At 38.5% G+C, this 27,965-nt stretch overlaps 1 protein-coding gene across 2 annotated transcripts; it reads left to right on the top strand.

Moving 5' to 3' along the window:
• Nucleotides 1-174: 174 nt before the first annotated feature.
• Nucleotides 175-14,456, top strand: LOC136678009 (epoxide hydrolase 1-like). Of its 2 annotated transcripts, none has more exons than XM_066655759.1 (9): nucleotides 175-192; nucleotides 1,099-1,215; nucleotides 1,545-1,752; nucleotides 1,952-2,132; nucleotides 6,405-6,534; nucleotides 6,743-6,954; nucleotides 10,411-10,519; nucleotides 11,573-11,698; nucleotides 13,911-14,456. In XM_066655759.1, the coding sequence occupies exons 2-9, from the start codon at nucleotides 1,193-1,195 to the stop codon at nucleotides 14,116-14,118; spliced, it is 1,197 nt and encodes a 398-aa protein (XP_066511856.1). In that variant the 5' UTR covers nucleotides 175-192; nucleotides 1,099-1,192; the 3' UTR covers nucleotides 14,119-14,456. The 2 variants fall into 2 exon arrangements, with proteins under 2 accessions (XP_066511856.1, XP_066511855.1); XM_066655758.1 differs by having other exon boundaries at nucleotides 6,740-6,954.
• Nucleotides 14,457-27,965: the final 13,509 nt, after the last annotated feature.

Raw genomic sequence — 27,965 nt, 5'->3', positions numbered from 1 at the left:
TCGTACAGAGCCATTCTGTTCTCTCACTGAGTCTGTGATCTGCCCCGCCCCCACCTGCGTTCTCTCTCTCTCTCTCTCTCTCTCTCTCTCTCTCTCTCTCCACATTCTCAGCGGTTCGGATGGAAATGGTTTGGATTTTACCGGTCAGATGAGGAGCAGAAACGAACTATTTGCAGGAAATGCCGAAAGGAGGTAGCAAAATGCGCTAGTACTACCAGCCTATTTCACCACTTACAACAGCAGCACAAACTTCTGTGTGAAGCTGTTAAACTCCGAGGTGCTGCTGCTACTGTTCTGAAGCATTAACGTCCCAGTACAGTTCACCTAAACCAGTTCAGGCAGCATTGCAAGGTTCCTTAGCTAACGCTGTGCCTTGCGAAATAAAAGTACGAAGTGGCATGGTATTACTAAGGCGGTAGTTTACTACATAGCTCCCCGTCTCAACAGTAGAGCAAAATGGCTCTTAAAGACTGATTAAAACTGAAAAAACAAAACCAAAACAAAAACATCTACTCCATTATTAATTCTGAGGTATCTTTGCCTGTGTTGCATAGAAGCAGAAGGCTTTATTTTATGAAGTGATGAATATGCTGTGCCCCCTCCATCCAATGATTCCAGGCAGGATCCATGCCCACAGCCACTCTGAACAGTATAAGTGGTAATTGAGAATGAATGAATGAATGAAAATACTGTGCTATGCTTGTGCTTTTGAAAAAAACTTGATCCCACCTGTTTTTAGTACAACAGTGTATTTAAGTTAAACTCAGATCCATAACAATATTGCACCAGCAGATTTTAACTGTCACACTCTCCATGCCACAGGGGTCAGTTGTCCTTTCCACCCAATTACCAAATGGCCAAAACTGCACCTGCACACCATGGTGCTATGAGTGTTTACTGCCAGAGCACAGCCATGATAATGGAGCACAAAGACAAATTCAAATGTGCCTTGAATGGCTGATAATTATCTACCTTTGGTTTATCACTATATAGCAGTTCTTGACAAGTATTTAAAAAATAAAAATGAGACCCTCTGAACTCAGGATTTGGAGCCATTGTTAGAAACAAATGAACATTGTTTCTTTCTTCATATCCTAGAGCACACACTGCCCCAATTACTGCAGCTTAGTCTCAGGCTCAGTTGGAGGATTATTTCACTGCAATGCACCACTGAGTGGAGAACGCCACAGGAATGCAGTCTCTGGTGCCCTACAAGTAAGTGTCCTCGAACTTACAATGTATATGTTATTATATGGTATGACTTAATATTTAGTGTAATTTGGTTAGCAAAGGCCCAGAGTGATGCTTTGAAAGTTTTCTAATGCTGCAGATGGAAAAAAACAATAAGGAGCTTTGTAAAACTCTTAAGGGTCTTGTTAAACAGCCTTTGAGACCCCGTATAAATAGCTTTTATAGAAAATAAACAAAAAAAGGATTGCTAAATGGGGAGGAGTCCACAAACATTTGGCCATATACTGTACAGTGGTACAGTATTTGGTGCACTACTGTATATAATGATGTTTATGTTTTTTGCCTGTCTACAGACACTTCATAAGTTTTTCAAGCAAATATGGTTTGAAGCTCCTGGGACTCTATAAAGCAGCCAGTGGTCTTGATGTGGGACAAAAATGCCAGAGGAGAGCGAGTACCATCCCCATGGGAGATGGATGGTGGAGCAGAGAGAAGAGACCAACAGCAGATGACCTTCGTATTCATCCTTTTAAGATTGAAACCTCAGTTGAGGAGACACAAGTAAGGTGGTATGGCAACTGAGATTAGAAAGATCTTTACAAGGAAAGGATGTAGAAATTATCATATACACACAATGAGTAACTTATAAATAAGCTCTTAAAACAGCACTACAATCAAGCTATTTGACCTACTAATGGAGTTCAGTCCCTAGATGTTCCGCAGCCACCCGTAACTGGAATTCTGTCTACTTTCTCCCCAGGACCTCCACACTAGACTGGACAAAGCCAGATTGCCTCTTCCTCTTGAGGACTCCTGCTTCTACAATGGCTTCAACCTCTCATACCTCAGAAAAGTCATCTACTACTGGAGGAACCAGTTTGACTGGCAAAAGCAAGTTAACGTCCTGAACTGCTACCCACACTTCAAAACCAATATTGAAGGTTAGCGTGATTCTGAGCAGAGATTACACACAAGATTGCTCAACTGATGACTATAGATTTGACAGAAAGTCCGTAGTGCAATAATCTTGGCTCACTGTGTGAGTAATGGGGTCCTCCCTCTCGCCCATCCCACAGCACAAATCTACCCATTACTGGTGTCTGCGGGCTGACATAACAGAATTAGCAGTTTTTGTCATCCTCTAAGTGTACTGATACTTAGAAAAAGTATACTTAAATTTCATTTTATTATGTAAACTTATAGGCAATGTTCATTTATTTTAATACACATATGAAAACTTCTGAGGAGGTTTCCTCACCATTTGCTAGCTCTCTAATCTGCATATCTCTCTCTCTCTCTCTCTCTCTCTCTCTCGCTCTCTCTCTCACTCACTCACTCACTTTCACTCTCTCTCTCTTTGCTCATGGCAGAGAAAAGGCATCTAGACAATGGACAAACCAAGATGAGTATATTGTTCTATTCGTGCTCCATAGGTGGAAATTAAACATTTTTTTTGCCTTTCTGATTATTTAAGTTGGTGCTGTCTCCAAATTCAAGGGATGGTTAACCGCATTACTGCAAATGCTACAAAACAAAACAACTCGAGTTACAAATGAGCTTGTGTGGTAGTTCAGTGAAAAAAAAACCTTAAAGATGAATTAAGTTTCAGCCACATACAAACATTGGCCATTTTTTCCTCAAACATAACATTTCACCTTAAAAGACACAGAGCTTCTGAATGTAAACAAACCAGGGAGAACAGCATTTCTCTGCAATTGTAGACATTCCCTTTAAGCAAATTTAATGTATATTTCCCAAGTATAAATAGTAAGTATACTAATATCATTGTACTAATAGTATTCTTGTAAGTGAACTATTTCAGTATTTCTTGGAACTAAATTTGACCACTTCTTAGTTTATAAAATGATACTTTAAGTATATTTTAGGTATAAGACTGGTACTTTGAGTATGTTATCGATTTACATCTAAGTTTTATTTTGCACTGCAACTATACTCAAAATAAACTGGTATATAGGTATACTTTAATAGATACATAAATCATATACTTCTTCCCACTTATAACTGTAAAGTATTATAATACATGTATTATATTATAATACAATATAAGTATTATAATACAATACTCTGCAAGCCAACCTGGTATCACAAAATGGCCATTCATAAACTGTGTAGGAAGAAACATGTATATGTGGCAACCCTGAGTGAAAAAAGCCTAACCCTAACCCTGACCCTAAACTTAACCCTAAAAGTGCAAGCTGTAATACTGACACTAAGTGTTTAAAATGGGAACTACAAAGCAGATTCAACAGTAGAGAGGGCTGTCTACCCGAACATACACAAAGACAAATTTATGTAATACCTACAGAGAATGTGCCATAATCCACATATTTTCATACACAAGTGTTCATAATTTCACTAAAATATGTACTTACACTGGAGAAAGGCAAAAAAGTGAATGAGTGGTCACAGTTTTCCTTGCATTTACAAGTATTTACTGTCTAAATCCACATTAAATATTTTGAGTAGGCAAGGCTGGTGTTACTTATCACCTTTCCCTTCCAGCATAAATGTCATTGTAGGAGGCAGATCTTTGCTTCTTATTCACAATTTTCTATTCAAACATTTACTTCAACCTTGAGTCCAAATGAGTCCATTTATTGGCGTTATTGAAAAGCTTCTTACTTAACTACTTTGTTCCACATTAAGACCTGAATATAGAGCTAACGTTGAAACTATTTTTGAAGCAAATATTATTCCATTTTATCCATTTAAAACAAACAAAACAAAAAAAAACAATTGTACATTTAAACATCTACCTACTTAAATGAAAGAAAAAATGTGAAATAGCTGGCACAGTTTCATGCATTTACAAGCCATTCTGTCTAAATCCAGCTTAAATGTTTAGAATAGACAAGGCAGGGTTTTTTGTTTTATCAATTTTTCTTTCAAAAAATTAAATTTTAGGAGTCATATCAATGTTTTTATTAACAATTAACCTGTTTAACAAGTCTGTTACCAAGTCAGTTACAAGTTTCTTACTTGAATACTCCGTTCCACCTTAAATAGATGTGAAGCTAAATATAGCACTAGGTTTTATAAAAACAAAATTCTTTTTATAAGAATTCTTATTTCCCACATATCCATTTAAAACACACAACCAAACATCATGTCACTAAAACATCTACCCTTGTGAACCACATTATTTGCCAGCTTGAATTGTCTGGTCCACATTAAATAGGCAAAAATGCAAGGCTTTTCAAACAAACTCATTCATTCATTATCTGTAACCGCTTATCCAGTTCAGGGTCGCGGTGGGTCCAGAGCCTACCTGGAAACATTGGGCACAAGGCAGGAGCACACCCTGGAGGGGGCGCCAGTCCTTCACAGGGCCAGACACACACACACACACACACACACACACTCACACATATGGACACTTTTGAGTCACCAATCCACCTAACAGAGTGTGTTTTTGGACCGTGGGCAGAAACCAGATCACCTGGCGGAAACCCTCAGACATACAGTGAGAACACACCAAACTCCAGACAGTCACATGGAGCAGGACTCGAACTAACAGCCTCCATGACCCTAGAGCTGTGTGACAGCGACACTACCTACTGCGCCACCGTGCTGCTCAAACAAACTTTTACTCCTCGATTTTTTTACACAAACACACACAAAAAAAAAATATTAGACCATTCAGGCATGTTGGTGTACACTTTCTTCATATAAAATACACCTTACACATTTCAGGCATTGCTATGCCTCACTTTTTTATACAAATCACACCTTTTACAAATTACACCTTTAATATATACATAGATGTCTGTACTTCTTTTTTTTTTGGTAATTACTTGCTTTCAGGGATGCCAGTGCTTCAATTTAGCCGGTTTCCTTTTATGATTTATGAATTAAGATTGAGTACAGTAAATATATTACAGATTGCTTCTTTAACCTGAAAATTTGAATAGCACTGTTTTGGATAATTAACAGAGAACTCTGTCTTCATAGCCCTTTTTTAGGTAAATTATAGAGACTTTGAGCTGATGCAGAGAAACAGCACCATAGTGGATGGGGATTCACTTAGTGAATGTACAATAACTACAAGTTATGAAGAAGCAAAATGAATGTCCTTAACATCCAAATGTTAGTGTTTTAGTAGATATGGCCTTTTAGTAGGTTTTTAGTAGCATTTTTGCTTTAGATGTGAAATCATGTTGCACGAACCTTGTCAATAATATCAACAAAATATTTGTTGCTGTGTTAATTGGTGAACACTGTGTACAGTCCCACCCATGTACAAAGCCAAATATTCATTCATTCATTCATTCATTGTCTGTAACCACTTGTCCAGTTCAGGGTATCTGCAGTAAATTAAAAAAGTACAAGTATACTCCAAATAAACTTAGATTTTGTGTATTTTCATGTGTCTTAGAGGAAGTTAATTTTGCCTGTATCCTCACAACTTTGCGAGTATAGGGTCCATAAAAATTAACCTGTTCCTTTCCAGGCTATTGATATGTGCATGCAACCAAAGTAATCTTTGTTTTTGTCCATTTTCATTGTCCTGTGCAGGTCTCAATGTTCATTTCATTCACTGTAAGCCCTATGGTGCCTCTGCTGGTCAGCGTGGGAAGCCATTAATGCTATTGCATGGCTGGCCTGGGTCTTTTTACGAATTTTACTGGATACTGCCACTCCTTCTTACCAGTCAGGATGACCTGGTCTTTGAAGTTATCTGCCCCTCCATTCCTGGCTATGGCTACTCTGATGCCCCACAACTTGAAGGTATTGAAATTAATGTACTAATAATTTATTCATTCATTATCTGTAACCGCTGATCCAGTTCAGGGTTGCGATGGGTCTGGAGCCTCCCTGGAATCATTGGGCGCAAGGCAGGAATACACCCTGGATGGGGCGCCAATCCTTCACAGGGCGACAGCCACACATTCACTCACACTCACACCTACGGACACTTTTTTTTTTTGAGTCACCGATCCATCTACCAACGTGTGTTTTTGGACTGTGGGAGTAAATTGGAGCACCCGGAGGAAACCCATGCAGACACACCAGACTCGTCACAGACAGTCACCCGGAGTAGGACTTCCGGAGTAGGACCCACAACTTCCAGGTCCCTGGAGCTGTCGCCTTGTACTAATAACTGATCTTTTTTATTCATGTTCACACAGACTTCCTGAAACCATGCCCAAAGCTCACTGTCAAATCCAATAACATTCTGTCTCTGTCTCAAGGCTTCAACACTCTGGCAGCAGCTCGAATCTTTCTGAAGCTGATGGAGCGTTTGGGTTTTTCCCAGTTCTACTTGCAGGGTGGTGACTGGGGCTCTATCATCGCTACCAACATGGCTCAGATCAAACCGGAGTAAGAGTTGCTGAAGTAAAGGGGAATTCAGATTTGACCAATACACTGAAATGTGTTCCTATAGTGACAAAACTCTATGAAATATCTTTGAGATGTTTGGGAAAATGTTTCATTATTTATAAATTGTAATAATAATAATAATAATAAATTATATGATATTTTATTCTAAAATACATGTTTTCCTTTATGGTATTTAACCCCAAAGCAGTGTGAAGGGTCTCCATCTGAACATGATTCCTGTTACTACTGTTAATCCCATCATCCTGCTGTCTCTGCTGTTGGGGTCCCGCTTTCCCACTCTGGTGGGCTTCAATGAGAAAGATGTTAAACGTCTGTATCCCTATATACAGAAAAATGTCTTCTCCATGCTCAGAGAGACTGGTTATCTTCACATCCAGGCCACAAAACCAGACACAGCAGGTCAGCCAACTCCACTGTACAATGCATTTCTTTAGTAAATGTAGTGCCTTTCACAAATATTGCCACACCATGAAAACACATTTTATATTGTTCATAATTTTGATTTTCCCATTCAAACTATTAACAGCATGTAGCTATATTATTGTGGCTATTTTCTTATTTAGACAGCTCAACAACTGCTGTTGCACATTACTGCCTTATTCTCAGGGAATGTTTTACTTTATGCAACATAGATTAATGAGTGTGAAACAGAAAATAGAAAATATGAATGAGAATTTACTTCAATTCAACAACAATTGAAGCACATTTATTAAAATTTCTAAAATAATTGAATGTATATACATACATACACACAGACTCACTCACAGACACAGTGCCTCCAGGTAGTATTCAACCCCTTACAAGTTTTGGAGTAGATTACTGTAGATGGGCCTGGACATGTGAAATTTCTCTATTTATAAATATTTAAAAGTTTTGCACAAATTTTTAGTTTACCAAAGGGTCAATTATCATTCAACCCATCAAACCACCAGAATTCTGTTAGGCCAAATAAAAACAAGGCCTGGTTTAAAGGGGAAAATATGAAGGTGTTGCAGTGACCTAGTCAGTATCCTGACCTTAACCCAATTAAAAGCTTTTAGAAGGATCTCAAGATCAAAGTCCACAAGAGATGCCCAAAGGACCTAGACAACCTGGAGAAGATGTGCATGAAGGAGTGGGCCAAGATTACTCCAGAGACATGTGCCAGCCTGATCAGGTTTTATAAAAAACAATTAATAGCTATAACTGCAAACAGGTGTTAATCCACTAAATATTAAACCTAGAAGTTGAATAATAATTGACCCTAATTTTTATGTTTAAAATGTATTACAATTTAATTGAGCAACTTGTTGCTCTGTTATTAACATATTTAGGCATCTGTTAATAAACGCTACTCTTGTTCAACGTTTGAAGCCTCCAACTTATTTGCAACTTGTTAAATTTGTAAAATCTGCAGGGTGTTGAACACTACTTGGAAGCACTGTATATATACAATTTTACTTTAAGGGTTTTCTTTGATAGTATAAGCAATGAATGATTGTTTATTTTTACAGCACACCCTTGTTTACCAAGGGTATATGTAAATATGTAGTAAACTGAATCTGTGGAGCCTATTCATTTGAAGAAAGTGTGTAGGAGCTTTTGGTAAATATATTTATAAGATTGGTGTGCTTTATGTGACCCTGTCTGTTAACCTGTATGTCCTGTTTTTAAAAGACTGAACCATTGAAGGTTTAGAGCTGGATTTGCAACATCACCGCACCCAGCAAATTTTTTTCTGTGAACAGAGAGGAGTTTTAAAGGAACAGTTTGTAGTATTTTTACTGCTGAAAGTGTACTTTTAAATTTTTGGAGGAGGGTAAGAAAACAACCCTCTCCCTCCCCATGACTTCAGGGCATTGCTGTAAAAATTACACTAGGGGGAGCTGAACAACTGTAAGGGAGCTAAGAAGTAAAATGACCACATCATATCTAGTGTTCCTTTAAAAATAAATGAGATCAAACATGCCACATTTACACACTTTCTTATTTAAAAGTCAAATATATGTACATTTTTGTAGAGTATATTCAACATATATTTAAATGTACCACTTAAGACATGCCCGTATATACACAGGTAGTGGTGACAATTTTAATATTTAGACTTAAATGAGCAATCTCCTTTATGATTTTTACTGTACGTAGTCATAAAATATCCAGGGAGTGTGATCATAGATTAAGGAAACGGTCTAAGCTAAAACACGGCTGCCTCTCACAGCATTGCTAAAGCAGTATATTCTCCTTGAGAAGTGCCCAGTCCAGAGCGGAGCTCCAATGATCCAGCCCTCCGAGGTCCTGCCTGTGTCCCGCCATCTGTCGCATATTCACCTATTTAAGGTGGAACGGAGAAATCAATCTCGGTAGTACACAGCAAATATAAGCATTTCACTTGTGGGTACATGTTGTAGTGACGTGATGTATACTTGGTCGTGTGTTGTAAATGGATAAAATGGGAAATAAGAAGTGTTTGAATACGAGTTTTGTTTAGGGTGACCAGACGTCCTCTTTTACCCGGACATGTCCTCTTTTTTAGATTTAAAAAAACGTCCGGGATTTTGTTTTTCTAGAGCTTACATAGAATTTCGAGAAGTGTCGTTCACAAACTAGTCCCGCCCTCCCCTACTCCGTTTGGTTCGCTTGAGTGAGAAGGGGGCGTGGTGAAGTAGCCTAAAATCTTGTGATTGGACGGTCTGACTGTAGCGCTACCGTTATTGGTCGATAACATTCTCTGTAAACATTTAATTGGTCAGTCTACACGTCAGTAGTCCTTGTTTACGTCAGGCACCCCCCGTCTCAGATCTGGTCACCCTAGTTGTTTTTTTTTATATATATAAATCCTAGCGCTAACTTTAGCTTCTCATAGCTGTTTAAGGTGGAAATGAGTATTATATAGATCCATTATAGATGGAACTAAATGCTTGAATTCGAAAATGGTAAACAACTGGTTAAATAGTCTAATTTGTCTGTGTGATTTAAATGGATAATTGGAATAAGAGTTGCTTCAAAAATATTCTGCTTTAGCTCTTAAAGCGGAACAGCGAATTCAACAACGTGGTGTATAGCGCTAAGACGACTCGTAAACGGACACATGTAGATAAGGTGGAACGAAATGTTTGACTAAGAAAATTGTGGATAAGAGCTGCCTCCTAAACGACATTTATGGTGGAAGGGAAAGTCAATAAATAACACCAGCCTTGTCTAGTCGAAATATTTCAGGTGGATTTGGACAGTAAGAGCTTGTAAATGCAGGGAAATTGCGGGTGCATGTAGATAGATGTAGTGAAATCATGGAACACTTTTCTGTGTAAATATGTTTATTATGGCACATTCTTCTTAGCTATTAAGGTCCAAGTTCTTAAAATCGTCCCTTGCTTCTTCGTTCAGTTTTCCTCAAACTGGCTCTGTCAGCTCTCTCCAGTTTTGAAACTGTGTTATGGTTATTTTAAACGCTTGGTGTCAATATTACACATTGCTTCTTTAAAACAATTCAATTTATATTGATAGTGCATATTTTTTAAAAGGTCATTTGCATATGGGATTTACAAAGGCTTGAATCACTTATTACAACAGAGACGTTGTTGTTTTTTGATCTTCTAAATGAAAGTTAGCAAACACTCTATTAGAGAACTGCTGATTTTACTGTGATCTTCCTTGATTTGCTGAATTTTTGCAGCATTTTTCCCAAATATGTTAAACTCAGAAGATAAACTTTAAAGGTGTATTAAAATGAACAGGAGTGTGTTTTCTGTAAAGGGCATGTTCAGTTATTGTCACTCAGCTGCGTTTTTGCGTTTTTGACCACGGATGTCCGAGTATTTGCACTCGTATTTGCTGTTGGGTGACAAATTATTCTAAGTGTTATTGCGTCCCCTACAGGCTGTGGGTTGAATGACTCTCCTGTTGGTCTTGCTGCTTATATCCTGGAGAAATTTTCCAGCTGGACTGACCCTCAAAATATCCATCTACATGATGGAGGGCTAGAGAGGTAAAGTAAATACAATACCGGTCTTTGTTGATTTCAGTCTTTAAGTGTTTCTTAATTTTTCAGTTTAATGATTTGTCAGTGTATACTCTGTCCATTCTTTGCCTTATTTCCAGCATCCATTCTTTCCAGAACATTTTGATTTTCTTAAGGATATCTGTAAACACTTTTCCAAAGTTCAGTCTTAGTAGTTTTTTTTTCTGCCAGTAATCTTAAACACATTCTGTGATGTTGATGTCCTGGCTCTGAGGGCAAGGCCAGTCCATTGCTCGGAGAGAACCAGCAACTTCTTTGTATGATTTGTAAATATTCTCTTTCTATATCTAATTCATTTTCTTATGTAGTCCCTGTACATTGAAAAGAGGGGGCTTACTAAAGCCTCGTCCATGGCCTTGCCCTGCCTCCCTAGAGGCGAAGCTCAAACTAAGCCCAGAGCCACACAGATTGTGGCAGAGCTGCTTCCACATGAATCTTCTTGTTTTGTTTCTGCCCTGAATACCTATTGGCATGAGAACAAAGTGAAACACCATGAAAGCATGAAGCGATAGTTATAAAAGGCTGGGGAGAGGTGAGGAGAGGGAGGAATTTTTAGAAACTTGTGTTCTGTTACTCTTTCAGCAAAATGCTGGTTGATTTCGTTTTTATAATTGTGTGTATGAAAAATTGGCAATATGGCAAAACTGCTTCTGCCTCCAGCATCCAGGGAAGTGTAACAGTTTTCCAGAGGCTCCTTGACAGGGTTTGTATTCTCACAATGCAAGGATGGACTCAAACAGCTGTGAATTTGTTCAGATCTAAACCAAGACAGCAGCCTTTGACCGTTTGGGTGTGACACCAGGATTTGTGCTATTTTTAGATGTTAAAAAACTAACACTAGTTTTGGAAGCAAACCCTAACCCTTTGACTTCCCACCCCTTTGTCTTAAATCTAATCTCCTCCTTTGAAATATCTCCTGAAAAATACATAACTGGTCTGTCATTTAACCCATCATCTGTGGTTTTCTTTTGTGTTTTGACACATAACACCCATAATGCTGTGAATTCTGTATCATTTCAGGCAATTCAGTCTTGATGACCTCCTCACTAACGTCATGATCTACTGGACAACAAGCTCTATAGTGTCATCTATGCGTTTTTATAAAGAGAACTTCCAGGGGAACCTATGGAAAAGAGAGCACACCAGGTAAAGTGCTTTTACACCAAAAGGCACTGGTGCATTTGTTAGCTGTTTTCTGTCCCAATAAACTGTGTCATATGAATTACAGTCATTTTTTAAGTTAGATTTTCCCTAAACATCAATGATATTCACAATATTGGCAACATTATTTGCCCGGTTCCTTTGCATGCATATGAACTTGAGTGACATCCCATTCTTAATCCACAGGGTTTAATATGATGTCGGTACACCCTTTGGTTTAGGAGTGTATTCATGGGAATTTTTGATCATTCCTCCAGTGCATTTGTTAGGTCATACACTAATATTATATAATCGCCACTCTAATTCATCCCAAAGGTGTTCTACTGGGTGGAGATCAGGACTCTGTGTAGGCCAGTCAAGTTCTTCCGACACCAACTTGCTCATGCATGTCTTTATGGATATTGCTTTGTGCACAGGTGCGCTGAGAAGGGCCATCCCTACAAAGGTGTAAACATGAAATTGTACAAAATCTCTTGTTGTGCTGAAGCACTAAGAGTTCCTTTCACTGGAATTAAGGGGCCGAGCCCAACTCCTGAAAAGCAACCCCACACCATAATCACCCTCTAACAAACTTTACATTTGGCACAATGCAGTCAGACAAGTACTGTTTTCCTGGCAACCACCAAACCCAGATTCGTCCATCAGGGTCCAGTGATGTCGTGCTTTACACCACTGCATCTTACAGTTTGCATTGCGCTTGGTGATGTAAGGCTTGGATGCAACAGCTCGGCAATGGAAATCCATTTCATTAAGCTCTTTCAGCACTGTTCTTGAGTTAAACTGAAGGCCACATGATGTTTGGAGGTCTGTAGTATTTGGCTCTGCAGAAAGTTGGTGACCCCTGTGCACTACGCACCTCAGCATATGCTGACTTTGTGCTGTCATTTTACGTGGCCTACCATTTTGTAGCTGAGTTGCTGTTGTTTCCAATCACTTACACTTAGTTATAATTCCACTGACAGTTGACTGTGGAATATATAGTAGCCAAGAAATTTTATGACTGGACTTGTTGCATAGGTGGCATCCTATCACGGTACATTGCTGGAATGCATAGAGCTCCTGAGAGTGACGCATTCTTTCACAAATGTTTGTAGAAGCATTCTGCATGCCTAGGAGCTTGGATTTATACGCCTGTGGTCATGAAAGTGAGTGGAACACCTAAATTCAATTATTTGGATGGGTGAACAAATACCTTTGCAATATAGTGTATGCCTTTTCCACATGTATGACATACAGATAGCGAGAAACGAGGTGCAGAAACCCTTGTTTTAGTCATTTTTCACCTGGTTCTTTGTTTTCTCAGAACAACTTTTTTTGTTTATAATTTTCAGACTGGGGCAGATCACAAAAACTCGTCGTTTTATTTCACAGTTTGGATGTTGGTCCAAATCCCCAAATTAATATGCAAAGGCACTTTATGTGAATTTTCACAAAAAGTGGCTCTGATCCTATGCTCTGGGGCTCCACTATACCACAGGTCAGAGGGACATTATGTCTAAATAGAAAAGGCTGTAACAAAGATAAATCTTCCAAGGAATATCTGGCCTCCTCTGAGTGTACAATCATATGGCATTATGTAAAGCTGCTTTGTGACAACATCAGTTGTAAAAGCACTGTAAAAATACATTTTGATTTGATTTGATTATGGTGTCTTCAGATTTATCAGCTTTGGTTTAATTAAAGCAAACCCTTGTGCGATTTATGTTAGTGTGGATTGTTAGAGTAAGTGTGAATGCTCCCTTTTTAAACTCTGGTCTGCACCGAATAAGTGGGCCGAGGCCGCATGAGCAGGTGGGTCAGTTTCTAAATGAAATCTGGTGCGGTTCATTTCAAGTGTGAGTGCAACATGAACTCTCTGTAGCGGAGCAGCTCTGGTTTGTGCAGTGGAGGAATTTCAGGTGTTGCTTTGACTTCTCTTTTCCATTTTACCACCTCTGCTGAGTTTCAAGTTGGTAAAACAACCTTCAGGTAAACACACACAACCCCGCATAAGGCCCAGCTGACTACTCTGACGACGTCTTTGCAAAATAAAATCATATGCATCACTTTTTTTTTTTTTTACTTACTTGGGTTTCATTATACATGTGTCAGTGTGAACTCAAACCAAACCAGGAATAAAATGTAACAATTATTTTCTTGTTTGGTCCGGACCAAGAGAACCGAAGTACAAATCTGAACCTTGTCTCTGTTCCTTCAGGACTGGTGTATATGTACCCACTGGACTAGCTGCCTTCCCAGAAGACCTGCTACACTGCCCGCCTCTGTGGGCCTGGCAGAAATACAAGAATGTTGTGTCCTACTCGTACATGCCCAGTGGAGGACATTTCGCTGCCCTGCAGGAACCACAGCTCCTGGCCAGTGATATTAGGCAGTTTGTGACCAAAGTGGAGGCTCTGAAGAAATAATTCTTTGACATCACATATTAAATGCTTGCTGTAAGTATTTACATAGTAAATACTTGCTGTGACCCCTGTTACAAAACATAGAGAATGTGTAATTTACAAAGCATCCTTCTGAAACCTGTCATTAGCTTAGACTTAGCTAGCCCTGATTTATACCTTTCACAATTGATGAGAGACTGATGTATTTTTTTTTTAATTGATGATACTTATAAAAACATCAGAGGTCAGTTTCCTGACCATTTTTAATGTGTTGTCCATTGCAAACTGAGGATCGAACCCTAGTGTTGTGTCTGAAAATGCAATCGCATTGTTCATGTCAAACAAAGACCTTTCCCTATACAATAAACTATCATTTCTAAACCAGCGTCATGCAGTGTTTATTATTTCTATTTTTGCCAAGTACTGTGCAAAGCGGGCTGTTATTATTTTAGAATATTTGCACTTTCTAAGTAAATTTGTATCTGTATTTTGCTGTAAGCTGTACATTTGATAATCTTCCACACAGGCTTTATTAACTACATTGGTTATTCTCTCACAGTTATTCTCAGATTTATTAACACTCTCAGAAAAAAAAAATCCCTAAGGTGGTATCCTCTAATTAGGAAACATAATTGTACCATATTTTCTAATTGTAGATTTTATATGTGTGCTGATGTCATACGCCCCATTTGATTTTCAGGACGTATTTTATTTTAGATGAAAGCTTACAATTGTTCACCTCGTCTTCTGGAAAGAAGAATGTAATGTAATTTTAGTGAACAAAACAGGACTATAAAACCACCTTTTCTGTTTTATTTTCTTTTAACATCACTCACTGACACCAAATGCCCCACACATTGTGTGTGATGCACTTTACAGGCAAATCTTGTAGTAGATCAGGCAATGTTTAAAATGCTCTGCAGTCAGTCCCTAAAGATGGATGCTCCAAACCAAAGAAGGAATAAACGACTTATCACAAACACAATATACAAGACTTCTCTGTGCCTAACCTCCAGTGAGTTATGGCAGTTATGGCATCCCTGCACTTCATTCAGAAAATGCACTTCTCACACTATTCACGTTGTTATTTATTTTGTTTCCCCCCACAAAAACCTGGGGGAAAAGGGTCTAATTAGATCTTATTCGACACACAAAACCAGAAATGGTTCTCTAGCTCTGCCGAGTCTTATTGGGTTTTTTGGTTTTGAGCAAAGTGTAGTGATGCCTCCTGACCTACAGGGAGCGCTTGAGGCTCTGGAAAAAAATAGAAAGGGGATTTTAAAACGGAAAAGCTTAAGTGAAATGTGCGGAGAAAGGTTGGAACGGTTCTCAAAGAAACCACACTTGCGCGCGCGTGCGTGTGTGTTGCTCTTCTCCCAAGCAAAATGATAATTTTGATCTGGTTACTTTAGACTGCTTCGTTGCTATTTTCAAATGAAATGTGGCTGAAACATCCCTGATTCAGTCATTCAGCAAAACATTAACATTTGTTTGTGTTTGACACTGTTTTGATTTGTTGTTGTCTGGGCTTGTCTGTGAAAATGCTGGTATAAACATTAGGAAGAATTTCAACTGGTGTACTACAGGCCACTCCTCCAGACACAAAAGCTATTCATTTTAAAGTTGGTATATGGACTTTCTCACATGTGAAACATGTAGATTCTTGACTTATGTACATTTTTGTTTGACACTCTCCTAAGACAAATGGGTGCATTATGTATATATATAGTTAATCCCAAGTGGGATGTGTGTGTGGGTGTGTGAGAGATTCTCATAAAGACAGTAAAGGCAAGTGTGTAATGTTTATGGTTGTGTGATTTTCTCAGGCCCTCTTGGGGCTCTGTTTATTACCCATATCTCCATTGTGTAGTCGACACACTGGGCTGTTTATGCTGCGTGTAACATTATGGGAACATGTTGATTTATGTAAAGAGACATGGACAGGATCATCAACAGACCTCAGAGTCCATTCATAGCTTATGGAGTTGGGATGACTTATAATGCACTGGAATCTTCAGGTAAAGCCTTATACAACTGAAAAATTATTAATATAATTATATCACCAATGAAATTGCATCAGACCAAATTATTTTGAAATTTAGCTATTGTGCCATCTACTGCCAACTTATCATGTAATAAAACTGCCAAATGTGTGTAATCTGGTGGTTGAGCTGCTCTTTTGAACCCTTGTAGGAGCAGCAGATTGTAGAATTTTTATTTATAAAATGACGCACATTTTTACTGGACAGAGTAGCACACGCACATTAAATAAGTTAAGGAGAGATTCATTCATTCATTATCTCTTATCCAGGTCAGGGTCACGGTGGGTCCGGAGCCTACCCAGAATTACTGGGCGCAAGGCAGGAATACACCCTGGAAGGGGAACCAGTCCTTCACAGGGTGACACACACTCACACATTCATTCACACACAGGGACACTTTTTAGTCGAAAACACACCAAACTCCTCACAGACAGTCACCCGGAGCAGGACTTGAACCCACCTGCTGCACCACTGTGCTGCCCAAGGAGAGATTTTATTGTTTAAAATTAATAGGAAATAAATGGGAAACTTTTTATAATAAACATGTTAGATATTCATGGGGAAGTCTCAACTTTGTCATCAGTGACTAGTTATAAAATCCCACTGTTGCTGTGAAGAAATTTGCATGTGCTGTAAAGTAAACAAGCTGAAAATAGTTTTCTTGCATAATTTGACCATTATTGTGGCCTTAATTTTAGGTTTATACATTTTTCTTCATTCAAAGTGAGACAAGCTTGGATTTTTATGAGAGGAAATAACTACTCTTCTGTGTTCCTGAGAAGGCTACCAAGTGGACAGATTTTAACAGACCTTGGTTAGGTCTAAAGCACTTGTGTTGCTCTTCAATATATTATTTAACCATTTGTATATTTTAATGAATCTGAAGTAAAGAAGAAATGCATATAAATCTGATGTTACATCTTAAGATGCTTTCATGAATCTGGCTTTTTGTTCAGCTCATAAAGAGACTGATAAAATGTATTACAAAAGAGATGAAGGCAGGTACTATGAACATTCAAATACGATCAAGATTGAGAACTCATCCAGACATTCAAACCTCCTGGGGGAAAACACAAAGGAGTTTAAAAGGTATCAATTTTCAGTAAGAGTCACACAGTTTATAAACCCCATTTCCATTTAAGATGGGACATTTGGTGAAGTGCCATAAACAAGTATCTGTGATTTTTTTTAAAAATTCTCTTTAACCTTTATTTAACAGAAAAAATCTGAAAGGTTTCCAAAGTTTTCTCAACCAACTAATTTAGAACCTCATGCTCGCAACACACTCCAAAAATGTTAGAACAGGGTTTAAATACAAATGAAAAGTTTATACAAAATACATATCATTCTGTATTGAAGTATTAGACTATATACGGGTGAATGTAAAAGGTATAAAAACCATTTATACTTTATGCTAAACATCACAAGAGAATTGTCACGTACAGTGCCTTGTGAAATTATTCACCCCCTCTGCTTTTTACTTATTTTTTTTTACATCACAACCTGTATTTAAATGTTGTTGTTTTTTTTTTATCTGAATTGTATGTGATGAATCTTCACAAAAGAGTCTAAGTTGTTGAAGCGACTTTCCATTATCATTAAACATGGTACCACAAAAAAAAAAAAAAAAAAAAAAACTGCCCATAGAGGGCCGCCTACTAAAACTCTCAGACCGGGTAAGGAGGGTATTAATCTGAGAGGCAGTGACCAAAGGTAACTTTATTCTAGAGACTGGAGTATCTGTCTATATGACAATCAAAAAGTCGCACAATCCATAGAGCTGGGCAGTATGAAAGCGTCAGAAAAAAAATAGGAAGGCTCGTTTTCAGTTTGCCAAAAGGCATGTGGGCTATGTCTGGCGCAAAACCAACTTATATCATCACCCCAAGAACCCCAAAACACAAGATGTATTTCAGCAGCAGGGAATGGGAAACTGGTCCGAATCGAGGGGAAGATGGATGGTGCTAAATACAGGGATATTACTAAGCAAAACCTGTTTCGGTCCGTCAGTGATTTGAGACTGGGACAGAGGTTCACCTTCCAACAGGACAATGACGCAAAGCATACTGCTAAAGCGACACTAGAGCGGTTTAAGGGGAAATGCGTAAATGTATTGGAATGGCCTAGTAAAAGCCCAGATTTTAATCCAATTTAGAATCCGAGGTCAGACTTGAGGATTGCTGTTCACCAGCAGAAACCATCTTGTTTGAAGGAGCAGGAGCATTGAGGATTGGCCAAAAATCACAGTGGCAAGCTCATAGAGACTTATCTAAAGCGACAGCTGTAACTCCCGCAAAGGTGGCTCTATAAAGTACTGACTTTAGGGGGTAAATAGTTATGCACACTAAAGTTTTCTTTTATTCTGTTCTATTTGTTGTTTGCTTCACAATAAAAAAAAAATCAAATATTCAAAGTTGTAATCATGTTCTGTAAATTAAATTATGCAGACCCTCAAATAATCCGTTTTAATTCCAGGTTGTGAGATAGCAAAACACGAACAATGCCGGGTGGGCAACATTTTTAAACGTAAGATTGTAATGGATTTAGGCCTTTTATCATCTACTAAACTTAATATTGTGAAATGATTAAAGAAGTCTGGAGGAATACCAGACCCTGTAAGATAAAGCGGGACACCAAAGGGTAACCTTTGTATGACTTTTGATCCCATGGGTGGCACTACATAAGAAAGTGTCATATATATATAGCCACATGGGCTTGGGAGTACTTAAAAAGTTGTCACTTAACAGAGTCTGCCACTGCATCAAGACGGATATCAGTAATAGAACTAAAAGTCATCATCGCTAATAGTTTTGTGGGGGTGGGGGTCCATCAATGACCACAGCATGGGTGACTTGCACATGAAGATTGTAGACAGTGTGTGTGTGTGTGCTTGACTACCCTGCCTGTAGTCCATGTCTGTCTCCTATGGAGCATCATGAAGAGGAGACCCAGGAAACAGCAACGATTGACTGTTAAGCAGCTAAGTCTTGTATGAAACAAGAATGGGCAAAAAATCCATTTGCAAAATTAAACACAAGTTGTATCCTCATTTTTCAATTGATTAGTGATTTGTGAAAGGCTTTCTTGGGGTAATCTATTTATCACAATTTCTGTCATGATGACTTTCTTACTATGTGTGTGCGCCCATGTGTTTTTCAGGACTCTGAGAGTGAACTGTATTGGTAGGTGGAGCTGAGAATCCTCAGTAATTGGGGTCATCTAGAGTACACCTGTGTCCGTGGCTTCAGAGTCTACGGAAGAAACTGGACCAATTAAGAGAGCTGAGGAGTGAAGAAGAGAGAGAGAGAGAGAGAGAGAGAGTAAAACATTAAATGAATATGAAAAAAAACCTTAAATGTTAATGGATATAATGAAGATATTGTTTGAATTTCAATTTATTAACTGAATTTGAATTAGAGGCATGGACGTCAATGAAGCACTTGTGCGGAATCTAAAATACTGAATTTCAACAAGTGCGTCATATCCAGATGGCTTTATTAAACAACCATCAGGCTTGTAAGATATGAACATGCCAAAACAATATATATTCATACATATTTACAGGTCTGGAAATGTATTAACTAAATGCCCTGTTTACTACAAACTGTAAATGAGCCTGTTTAATATTTTTCATTTTATGCATCACTGTGTAGCATTTTATAAAGTATACACCATACTAACTCTCCCCTCATTTCACCGTTCAGTGATACAGACACGTTAACAGAACATTCTGTTAACAATTAACAGAATGGGGCATTTAGAGTTCTCCTCTGTTGAATTCCAGTAGCACTGTGCTCCCTTGCTCCTAAGAGAGTATCTGGATTGTGTTACCAGAGTGTACACTCTGCTGGACTAGGAAGTTTATCACTGATGCATAGTTTTTCTGACAAGAGCTTAGCATCTAATTCAGGTTACTGACTACCTGAACATTTGTACTTTATGAGACAGAATAAAAAAAAAAAAAAACATTATAAAAGATACATCATTTGAGATACAGGTTTTTGTAATACATCAGTGATGTGTTAATCATAAAGTTCTTTGCAACACAATGATACTTCATAATATCCAAATTTACTAAAACATGAATTTGGCTAACTACAGCATTTACACAAACAGTATTTTGAATAAATATACTATTAATATAGTGCAACAGTTACAGTCTGGTGTCTGGTCCACCTTAAATAGTTAATCACCTTATGCAGGTGCGTTCTGGTGCCTTCATTCGATCCTTCTTTCACTTACTGTAGATAATGGATATACATTCTGGTGCTATTACTGAAATTTCCATTCCATCTTAAATTGTTTCAGTCATATTAAAGTCATTTAGATAATAAGAGGGAATTAGATTAAAAAGCTTACGAATGGAACTTAAGCTTTGTTCAATTTTGCACGTTTGCCATTTGTAAAATACTTTTGTCATTATGAAAAAGGAAGTTGGTATAGGATTGGTGTAAATGTATGAAGTTTTAAGGTGGCAAGTTGGGTGTTCATTCATTGTTTGTAACCACTTATCCAGTTCAGGGCTTTTGTGGGTCCGTGGCCTACCTGGAATCACTGGGCGCAAGGCAGGAACACACCCTGGAGGGGGAACCAGTCTTACACGGGGCAATACACACTCACACCAGTCGCCAATCCACCTACCAACGTGTGTTTTTGGACCATGGAAGGAAACTGGAGCACCCAGAGGAAAACCACACGGATAGAACACTAAGACACTCACAGTGGGGCTTGAACCTACAACCCAAGGACCCTTGAACTGTGTGAAAGTGACACTACCTGTTGTGCCACCGTGCTACCCTAATTCCTAAAATAAATAAGCATTATAATATGAAAAATAAGTAAAAAAGAAAATAAATGGTGATAAAATTCTCTCATATGAAACTTTATTTGAAGTACTTGAAGAAATGTTCTATCTTGTGTAGATTGATATTATTTGAGTGTTTTTTCTTTGTATTTGTAATTGTTAATTCATTATTTGGTTGTTTTGAAGCAGATATATTTGGTATGAACAGTTTATATATTAACAGACGAAAAGACAATTCTGAGACTAAAAAAGTGCAATACTCATTTAATGCTCTAAGGGGCAGTTTGCTCACATCACAAGTGAACATTTCATGATTACTACAATATGCGCTTAAAGTGTTTTTTACCCTTTGCTTAACAATACATCCTCAAATACTTCTTGGACATCTCAATTTATCTCCATAATCTTATAATAACTGAAATAATGTCCATAGGCTACTGACACCTATTTATCCAACATTTCTTTCCTGCCTTTACAGTCTGCTATTCTTGGAAGGCTTTCACTTAATGTTGGAAAATTTCTGTGAGGATTTTTCATGCCAGCCACGTAAACTGTAGTAAGTTCATGTACTGTTGCTGGACGATTAGTTCTAGAGCCCACTACAACTCTCCATCACTCCAGGGAGCACAGCTTCATCACTCTACAACCGAATGCTTGGGGATTTATACAAATCTAACCAACACATGGTAATGGATATGGTGATCTTAAAGTGCAACTGGTCCTGGGCATCCAGTTCCATGTCCATAAGGACCAAATCACACCAATATTTACGTTCCACATAAATCAACTGTAAACTGTCACCCTACAAAGAAGTTGCTGAAAGTGTCCAAAGCTCTTAACATGGTTTGAAGAGATGAAGTGAATAATTGGTCACTCAGAAAGTTGAAATACTGAATAGCTGAGGTAACTGAGTACCTCAGCTGAGCCTGTGGGAGTGAAGCTGAGGTGATTATGGTGAGTACGCTTGTAAAATTATTTCTCTGACCAAGCAGTGATAAAGTTCTGTCCTTAATACAGAGAACACTCATTCATTTATTAAATATCATTGAGTTCAAGTTCATTTTTTAAAAACAATGTAGATTTGGATAACACTAAATTCCAGCCCACTAATAACTGGGTAAGTACAGAGTATGTACCTGTTAAGTAAGCCATAAGATGAAATAAGTACTGAGTAAGTGAAGGGTATGATACTAGAATTATGTGGTTATTACTGGGTATCTTACAAACACTTTACAAATAAGGCACGTAACTCTCAGCATAATTATAGATGACAGTTTATGAAAGTTACTATTACTATACTTCCTACTGTACTTATGCATACTTACCCAGTAATTAGCAGGCTGTAATTTAAAGTGTTACCTAGATTTTAAAAAGAAAACTACACTGCTTGGCAGCACGGTGGCGCAGCAGGTAGTGTCGCAGTCACACAGCTCCAGGGACCTGGAGGTTGTGGGTTCAATTCCCGCTCCGGGTGACTGTCTGTGAGGAGTTGGTGTGTTGTCTGTGTGGGTTTCCGCTGGGTGCTCTGGTTTCCTCCCACAGTCCAAAAACACATGTTGGTAGGTGGATTGGCGACTCAACGGTTTCTGTTAATATTCTCCTACATTCTTTATCAATAGCTCTCAGTGATGTTTATAATTTCTGCCTGTATATAAAGCTGGATTTGATGACGGGACACATTATGAACAGAATTCTCAGAGATGTTTGTACTTTGAATCTATTTGTGCTGGTGAAGATATATTGTCTGCCGCATGGGTTTCCTCCGGGTGCTCCGGTTTCCTCCCACAGTACAAAAACACACGTTGGTAGGTGGATTGGCGACTCAAAAGTGTCCATAGGTGTGAGTGAGTGAATGTGTGTGTATCCCTGTGAAGGACTGGTGCTCCCTCCAGGGTGTATTCCCGCCTTGCGCCCAATGATTCCAGGTAGGCTCTGGACCCACCGCGACCCTGAACTGGATAAGCGGTTACAGACAATGAATGAATGAATGAATGAACGAATGAATGAATGAAGAAAAAAGGAACATGCAGATTGTTACTGACATATTTCAAAAAGGTTTTGAAATTTAAAAAGCTAGCATCTGTCACATTATGTGGGCGTATTTGTGCCCATGGAATGGGAAAGTTGCACATCTATGCAACTGCCTTTTTATGCCTTTATCAGAATACTTTTAAAAAGCAGAATTCTTTTTAACTCTTTTTCTTATTCTAATTTAATGTATCTGTACACTGCCTATATATTTGTTTACACCTTTTTTTAAATTGCAGACCTAATGGCATGTTTTCCCCACATTTTCCCTTTAGCATTCACTCTCTCCACTCTCCTCTCTCTTTCACCCCCCACCTTTCCCCATCGTAGTCCATCCTCTCTTGTTCCATTTTTCTCTATTTATATCTTTTACTCTCATGCTATTTCCCCATCCTATTTTCCCTTAATCTCACAAATTTATTCTATCCCTTTATATACCCCTTTGTCTTTAATGTTTGTCTGCCACCACTTATACTTCTGTTACTCTACTCTCTCTCTCTCTCCTCTCTCTCAGCAGTAGTGGAATGAAGTGTCTACTTCAGGTTCCATCACCTTCGGACGCATTCCAGGAAAACATAACTAGAGCCTTAAACACTAATGGGCCGACATCATCACATACAGGTGTATCAGTGACCCCTGAATCCAATGAACTCTCTCTTTCACAAACACACACTAAACAAACATCTATACAAGCGTTTATGCTTTCCATAGAAAACCATTATCTAGTTTCGCTCTTCAGTTACCCAAGCATGCACTTCGTATCTGACGTGCATTACCATGACGACTAACATGATGAGGGTGGGCAAACGCGCCCGCGCACACACACACGCACGCACGCACACACACACACACACACAAAAAAAAAACTGGTGCATTGGTGACTTTTACTCAGTAGCACCTACATTTTGTCTCAAACACTCAGATGAATTCACACACACATATGCACTCTCTACATGTTAGCATACAGTCATTACACAAGCTTAATGTTGGCTGTATACTATTAGTATGTGTACATTCTGTACAGCCCCATTACCCAATCCACTCAAACTGTGGACACAGCATGTTCTCAGTCCAGAAGAACACTACACATATTATGGCCACTTTATTAGAAAACAAGCCACTGTTTATCATTGTAATATCCCAGGTTCATATCCATATTTGCTGGCCCTCCCTTTCGCCTCAGCACAAAGCTATAAGGCTAGTGCCGCTAATGAAGCTAACATAAGGTAATATAACATTTTATTGATCCCAAGAGGAAACTGAACAACAGCACTGGAAAATTAGTATTATTCTCTTTCAAGGGTGTTAAGCTGCAATAAAATCTTGGAAATAGTTTTCAAAAGAAGACTTGGCTGGCTTCCCATGTGTTAGAGAAGCTAATGCTAGCCTGCCAGTGTGAATGTGGAGACCTAGGGCATATTTGTACATAATGATGTCAAGTGTTTGTAACAAAGTGGCCAATGAGTCAAAGTACAGCTCTAACCTTACCCCTTTCTGTAAAAAGTAAACTTCCTGTATATAACCACAACCACTTTACAACATACACACATTGAATTATTTATCATGCTTATTTGCAGTGAACGAAAACCAATCTGTCTCTCATTTAATAAGTGCTGAATTTTAATCTGAGCATGTGCATGCTCCCATGAGTGTGTGTGTGTGAGTGAGTAAACTGAACATATTGTACCCTCATTGTTTGTTCAGTAAAGCCTTTCCACACAGGAAGCCTAGAGTGTGTGGCAGCAGAAGGCGACTTTTAGTGCAAATCTCCATCAGGATTATTTCTGTCATCCAAAGATGGTGAGCAGTTTTGGGTAATCCACTCAAATGTCACACGTATAGTTCTTTGCCTAATTTATACCTTTTGAATGATTTCTGCCGAGGCCCCATTTATTTATGGCTCCATTTGAGCTGTGTGAAAATATTAGTGGGTTAAATGCTACTTTAAATTACAAAGACAGAATTGAATGACAATCCAATAGATCAGTAAAGTCATGGCCATCTAAAGAAATCCAGGCGAGAAATTAATTGTATACTGCACAGTGTATTAAATAAAACAATACATTTTTCATTCAATCATTCATTGTCTTATCAGCCAACAGGTGGGTATGAATGTGATTGGTTAAGATGCATTGGATTTTCAAATACAGCACCATAAATCGTATATGTAGACTTTTGTTGTTTGCCTGCTCTGTCTTCCATATATGACTTTGGAAGAAATTAATGTGCAATATAATGTACGCTTAGCGGGCGACACATTGGTACAGCAGGTAGTGTCGCAGTCACACAGCTCCAGGGACCTGGAGGTTGTGGGTTCAAGTCCCGCTCCGGGTGACTGCCTGTGAGGAGTATGGTGTGTTCTCCCCATGTCCGTGTGGGTTTCCTCTGGGTGCTCTGGTTTCCTCCCACAGTCCAAAAACACATGTTGGTAGGTGGATTGGTGACTCAACAGTTTCTGTAGGTGTGCCTGAATGTGTGTGTAGCCCTGTGAACGACTGGCACCCCCTCCAGGGTGTATTCCTGCCTAGCGCCCAATGATTCCAGGTAGGCTCTGGACCCACCATGACCCTGCACTGGATAAGCGGTTACAGATAATGAATGAATGAATAGTTCTGCTTAATAATTTGTTAGAAATTTTGCACAAATTTCAGCATTTTGAATTGCTTAAATTAAGAATAGAGCTGTGCCTCTCAGGAAGCTGCAGAATGCTCTGAAATGCTTTCCTGCACATTTGTTTTATGACTGCTGCCTCAGAGGAAGCTGCAGGATATTATACAAAAATACATCAGCTGTTTATGAGGCAGGTTCTAACTAAGTGCATTTTGCACACTTTAATTACGATTACTGCCTCTGAAGAACCTGCAGAATTACATAAAATAATGCACAGGAATATACTTCTTCAAAGTCAGCAGAACATTACAACATTCTGTAGCTTCCTCTGAGGCAGCGAGATACTTAATCATACATACATACATATATATATATATATATATATAAATATATATTTATATATATAAATAAAATAAATACATTTTGGTAGAACTTCCAACAAATTATGAAACAGAATGTTACAAAATAAAGTAACAAAATAGAAAATTACAATGCACATTTATTCTGGCAGTCAGAGCAAGCAAACATCTCCGCCCAATCCATTTTAACCCCAACCCAACCCACACATTGACTGGTAACCAATTCTCCTGCTTCGAAGGCAGGTGCTGCATTCAGAACATTTCTGAGTAGTTATTTTTACACACATGCTACTTAGATGTCACTCATGTGAGTTTTGGATGTAGCAACATAAATTTCTGAACCTTGTAATTCTGAACCTTGTAATTCAATTATTATTTTCAATTATTTAATTATTTTTTTGACATTCTGAGGAAAGACTTCAGAGGTCAACAATTACAGACCTGGAGCTGCCCTCTGATGGACACTGAACAGCAGTGCTCTGATAATAAACATGAGGGTAAAGCAGAGTGGGGGGCTAGGAAATTGATTTCTCTGTTTGGCAGGCCTGGCTACTTGTCTAATTGCCTTTATCAAAATCACGAGCCACTAAATGATGGACCCTTTTGTCACACATCCGCTCTCCAGCAGCCTGTGACATTTAGTCTGATTCATTAAAGCACACACTCACAGAGAGAGGGAGAGGGAAAGAAGTGTGAGAGACAGGGAAAGGAAGTATTCAGAGAGAAAGAGGACAAAAGAACATTCTCACAATCTGCCGAATTCACAGTTTTTGTTGTATTTAATGTCGACCTTTTGTTTTTATTAGCACCACAAAACATATATTTAAATATTTATTGTGTAAAACAAAAACATTTGTTGCAGTTTTCCTCCAAGATAGCACTTACTCTTGATTTGGGCAGATTTTGCAAAATGGTTTAAGATAAGAAGAGTTAGCTACTCTGCTAAACGTGTCCTTACTGTGGAAAACAGTTCAATTACTCCGGAGTTAATTTGTTACTGTACATGTGCTACCAACTATTTCAATTTCATTTTTGTTTTCATAGAGAAAAACTTATACCTGCTCTTAGTTCTAGTCCTTTAATTTTTTCTCACCCTGCCTGTAATTTGCTAAGAATTGTAGCTAGGAATGTAGATTTTAAAAATTGAAAATTCCCTCACCCCTCACCAAAATTATTCATAAAATTAAAAAACAAACAAAAAAGCAGTAGGATATTAGCAAAGCGTTTAGACTATGCGTTATGCTTGAATGCTCTTTGTATGAAAAATGAAGCGTTTTTAGCGGGTGTGCCGCCTAAATGATTGCCCCCCGTCCCCACCACAACCCCCTTTTTTCTTTTTAAAGGAAATGTCTGGTCAATAGCCACGTAATGTTTTCAGCGGCGCTATAAAACATCGCCAGGGACGGCACAAACCCTGTCATTACCTGTTTGTCTGATGCTGCGGGTCAGAGGAGAAGTGTGTGGCCTGGCGCTCAGCACTGGATGAGTGCTCACCGGAGGAGCTTGTGCACGTCGCGGATCAGATCGGGGCAGAACTCTCACAAAAACTCAAATACATGCCCGTCAGATATCAAAACACTTTTTGGGGTATTCGATGACAGAGATGGTAACTTTTAATTTTAAATACTGATGAATGAAGAAAAAAGGGGCTCCAGCAGACAGGGCACTTTTCTCATCCAGGGCAAAAGGGCAGGTCCTTGAGCACCACTAGAAGTCTATCTGTGTATGTGCCTACCACTGCCAATTATGGAGTATGGCATTTTTGTTGCCTTAGTATTCTGACAAAATTTTAAAATCAATTTCAAAATGGCAATTTATAATTTTAGCTGTTTTGTATACTCTTTTGCTTGGGCAAACATAGTAGCTGCATAGTAGCTTCCACTGAGGTCGACTAAGGATAGACCTGTGGCTCTTTTCCAGAATTGGATCGCAGTGCTAAAGTTCCTTACAAGCTAATTATTTTATTTTTACATTTTTAAAAACTGTGTTTTTGTGTCAGCTATTTTTATCATTCTTTAAATAAAGTTA

Source organism: Hoplias malabaricus, chromosome Y (genome assembly GCF_029633855.1).
Source record: "Hoplias malabaricus isolate fHopMal1 chromosome Y, fHopMal1.hap1, whole genome shotgun sequence".
NCBI lineage: Eukaryota > Metazoa > Chordata > Actinopteri > Characiformes > Erythrinidae > Hoplias > Hoplias malabaricus.
Note: the sequence above shows the minus strand (reverse complement) of the source record. Positions and strands in the feature narration are given on the sequence as shown.

Coding starts and splice junctions, on each gene's coding strand:
- LOC136678009 (XM_066655758.1), top strand. CDS start 1,193: ATGCAGTCTCTGGTGCCCTACAA. Junction 1,216..1,544: donor CAGTCTCTGGTGCCCTACAA/GTAAGTGTCCTC, acceptor GCCTGTCTACAG/ACACTTCATAAGTTTTTCAA. Junction 2,133..6,404: donor CTTCAAAACCAATATTGAAG/GTTAGCGTGATT, acceptor CTCTGTCTCAAG/GCTTCAACACTCTGGCAGCA.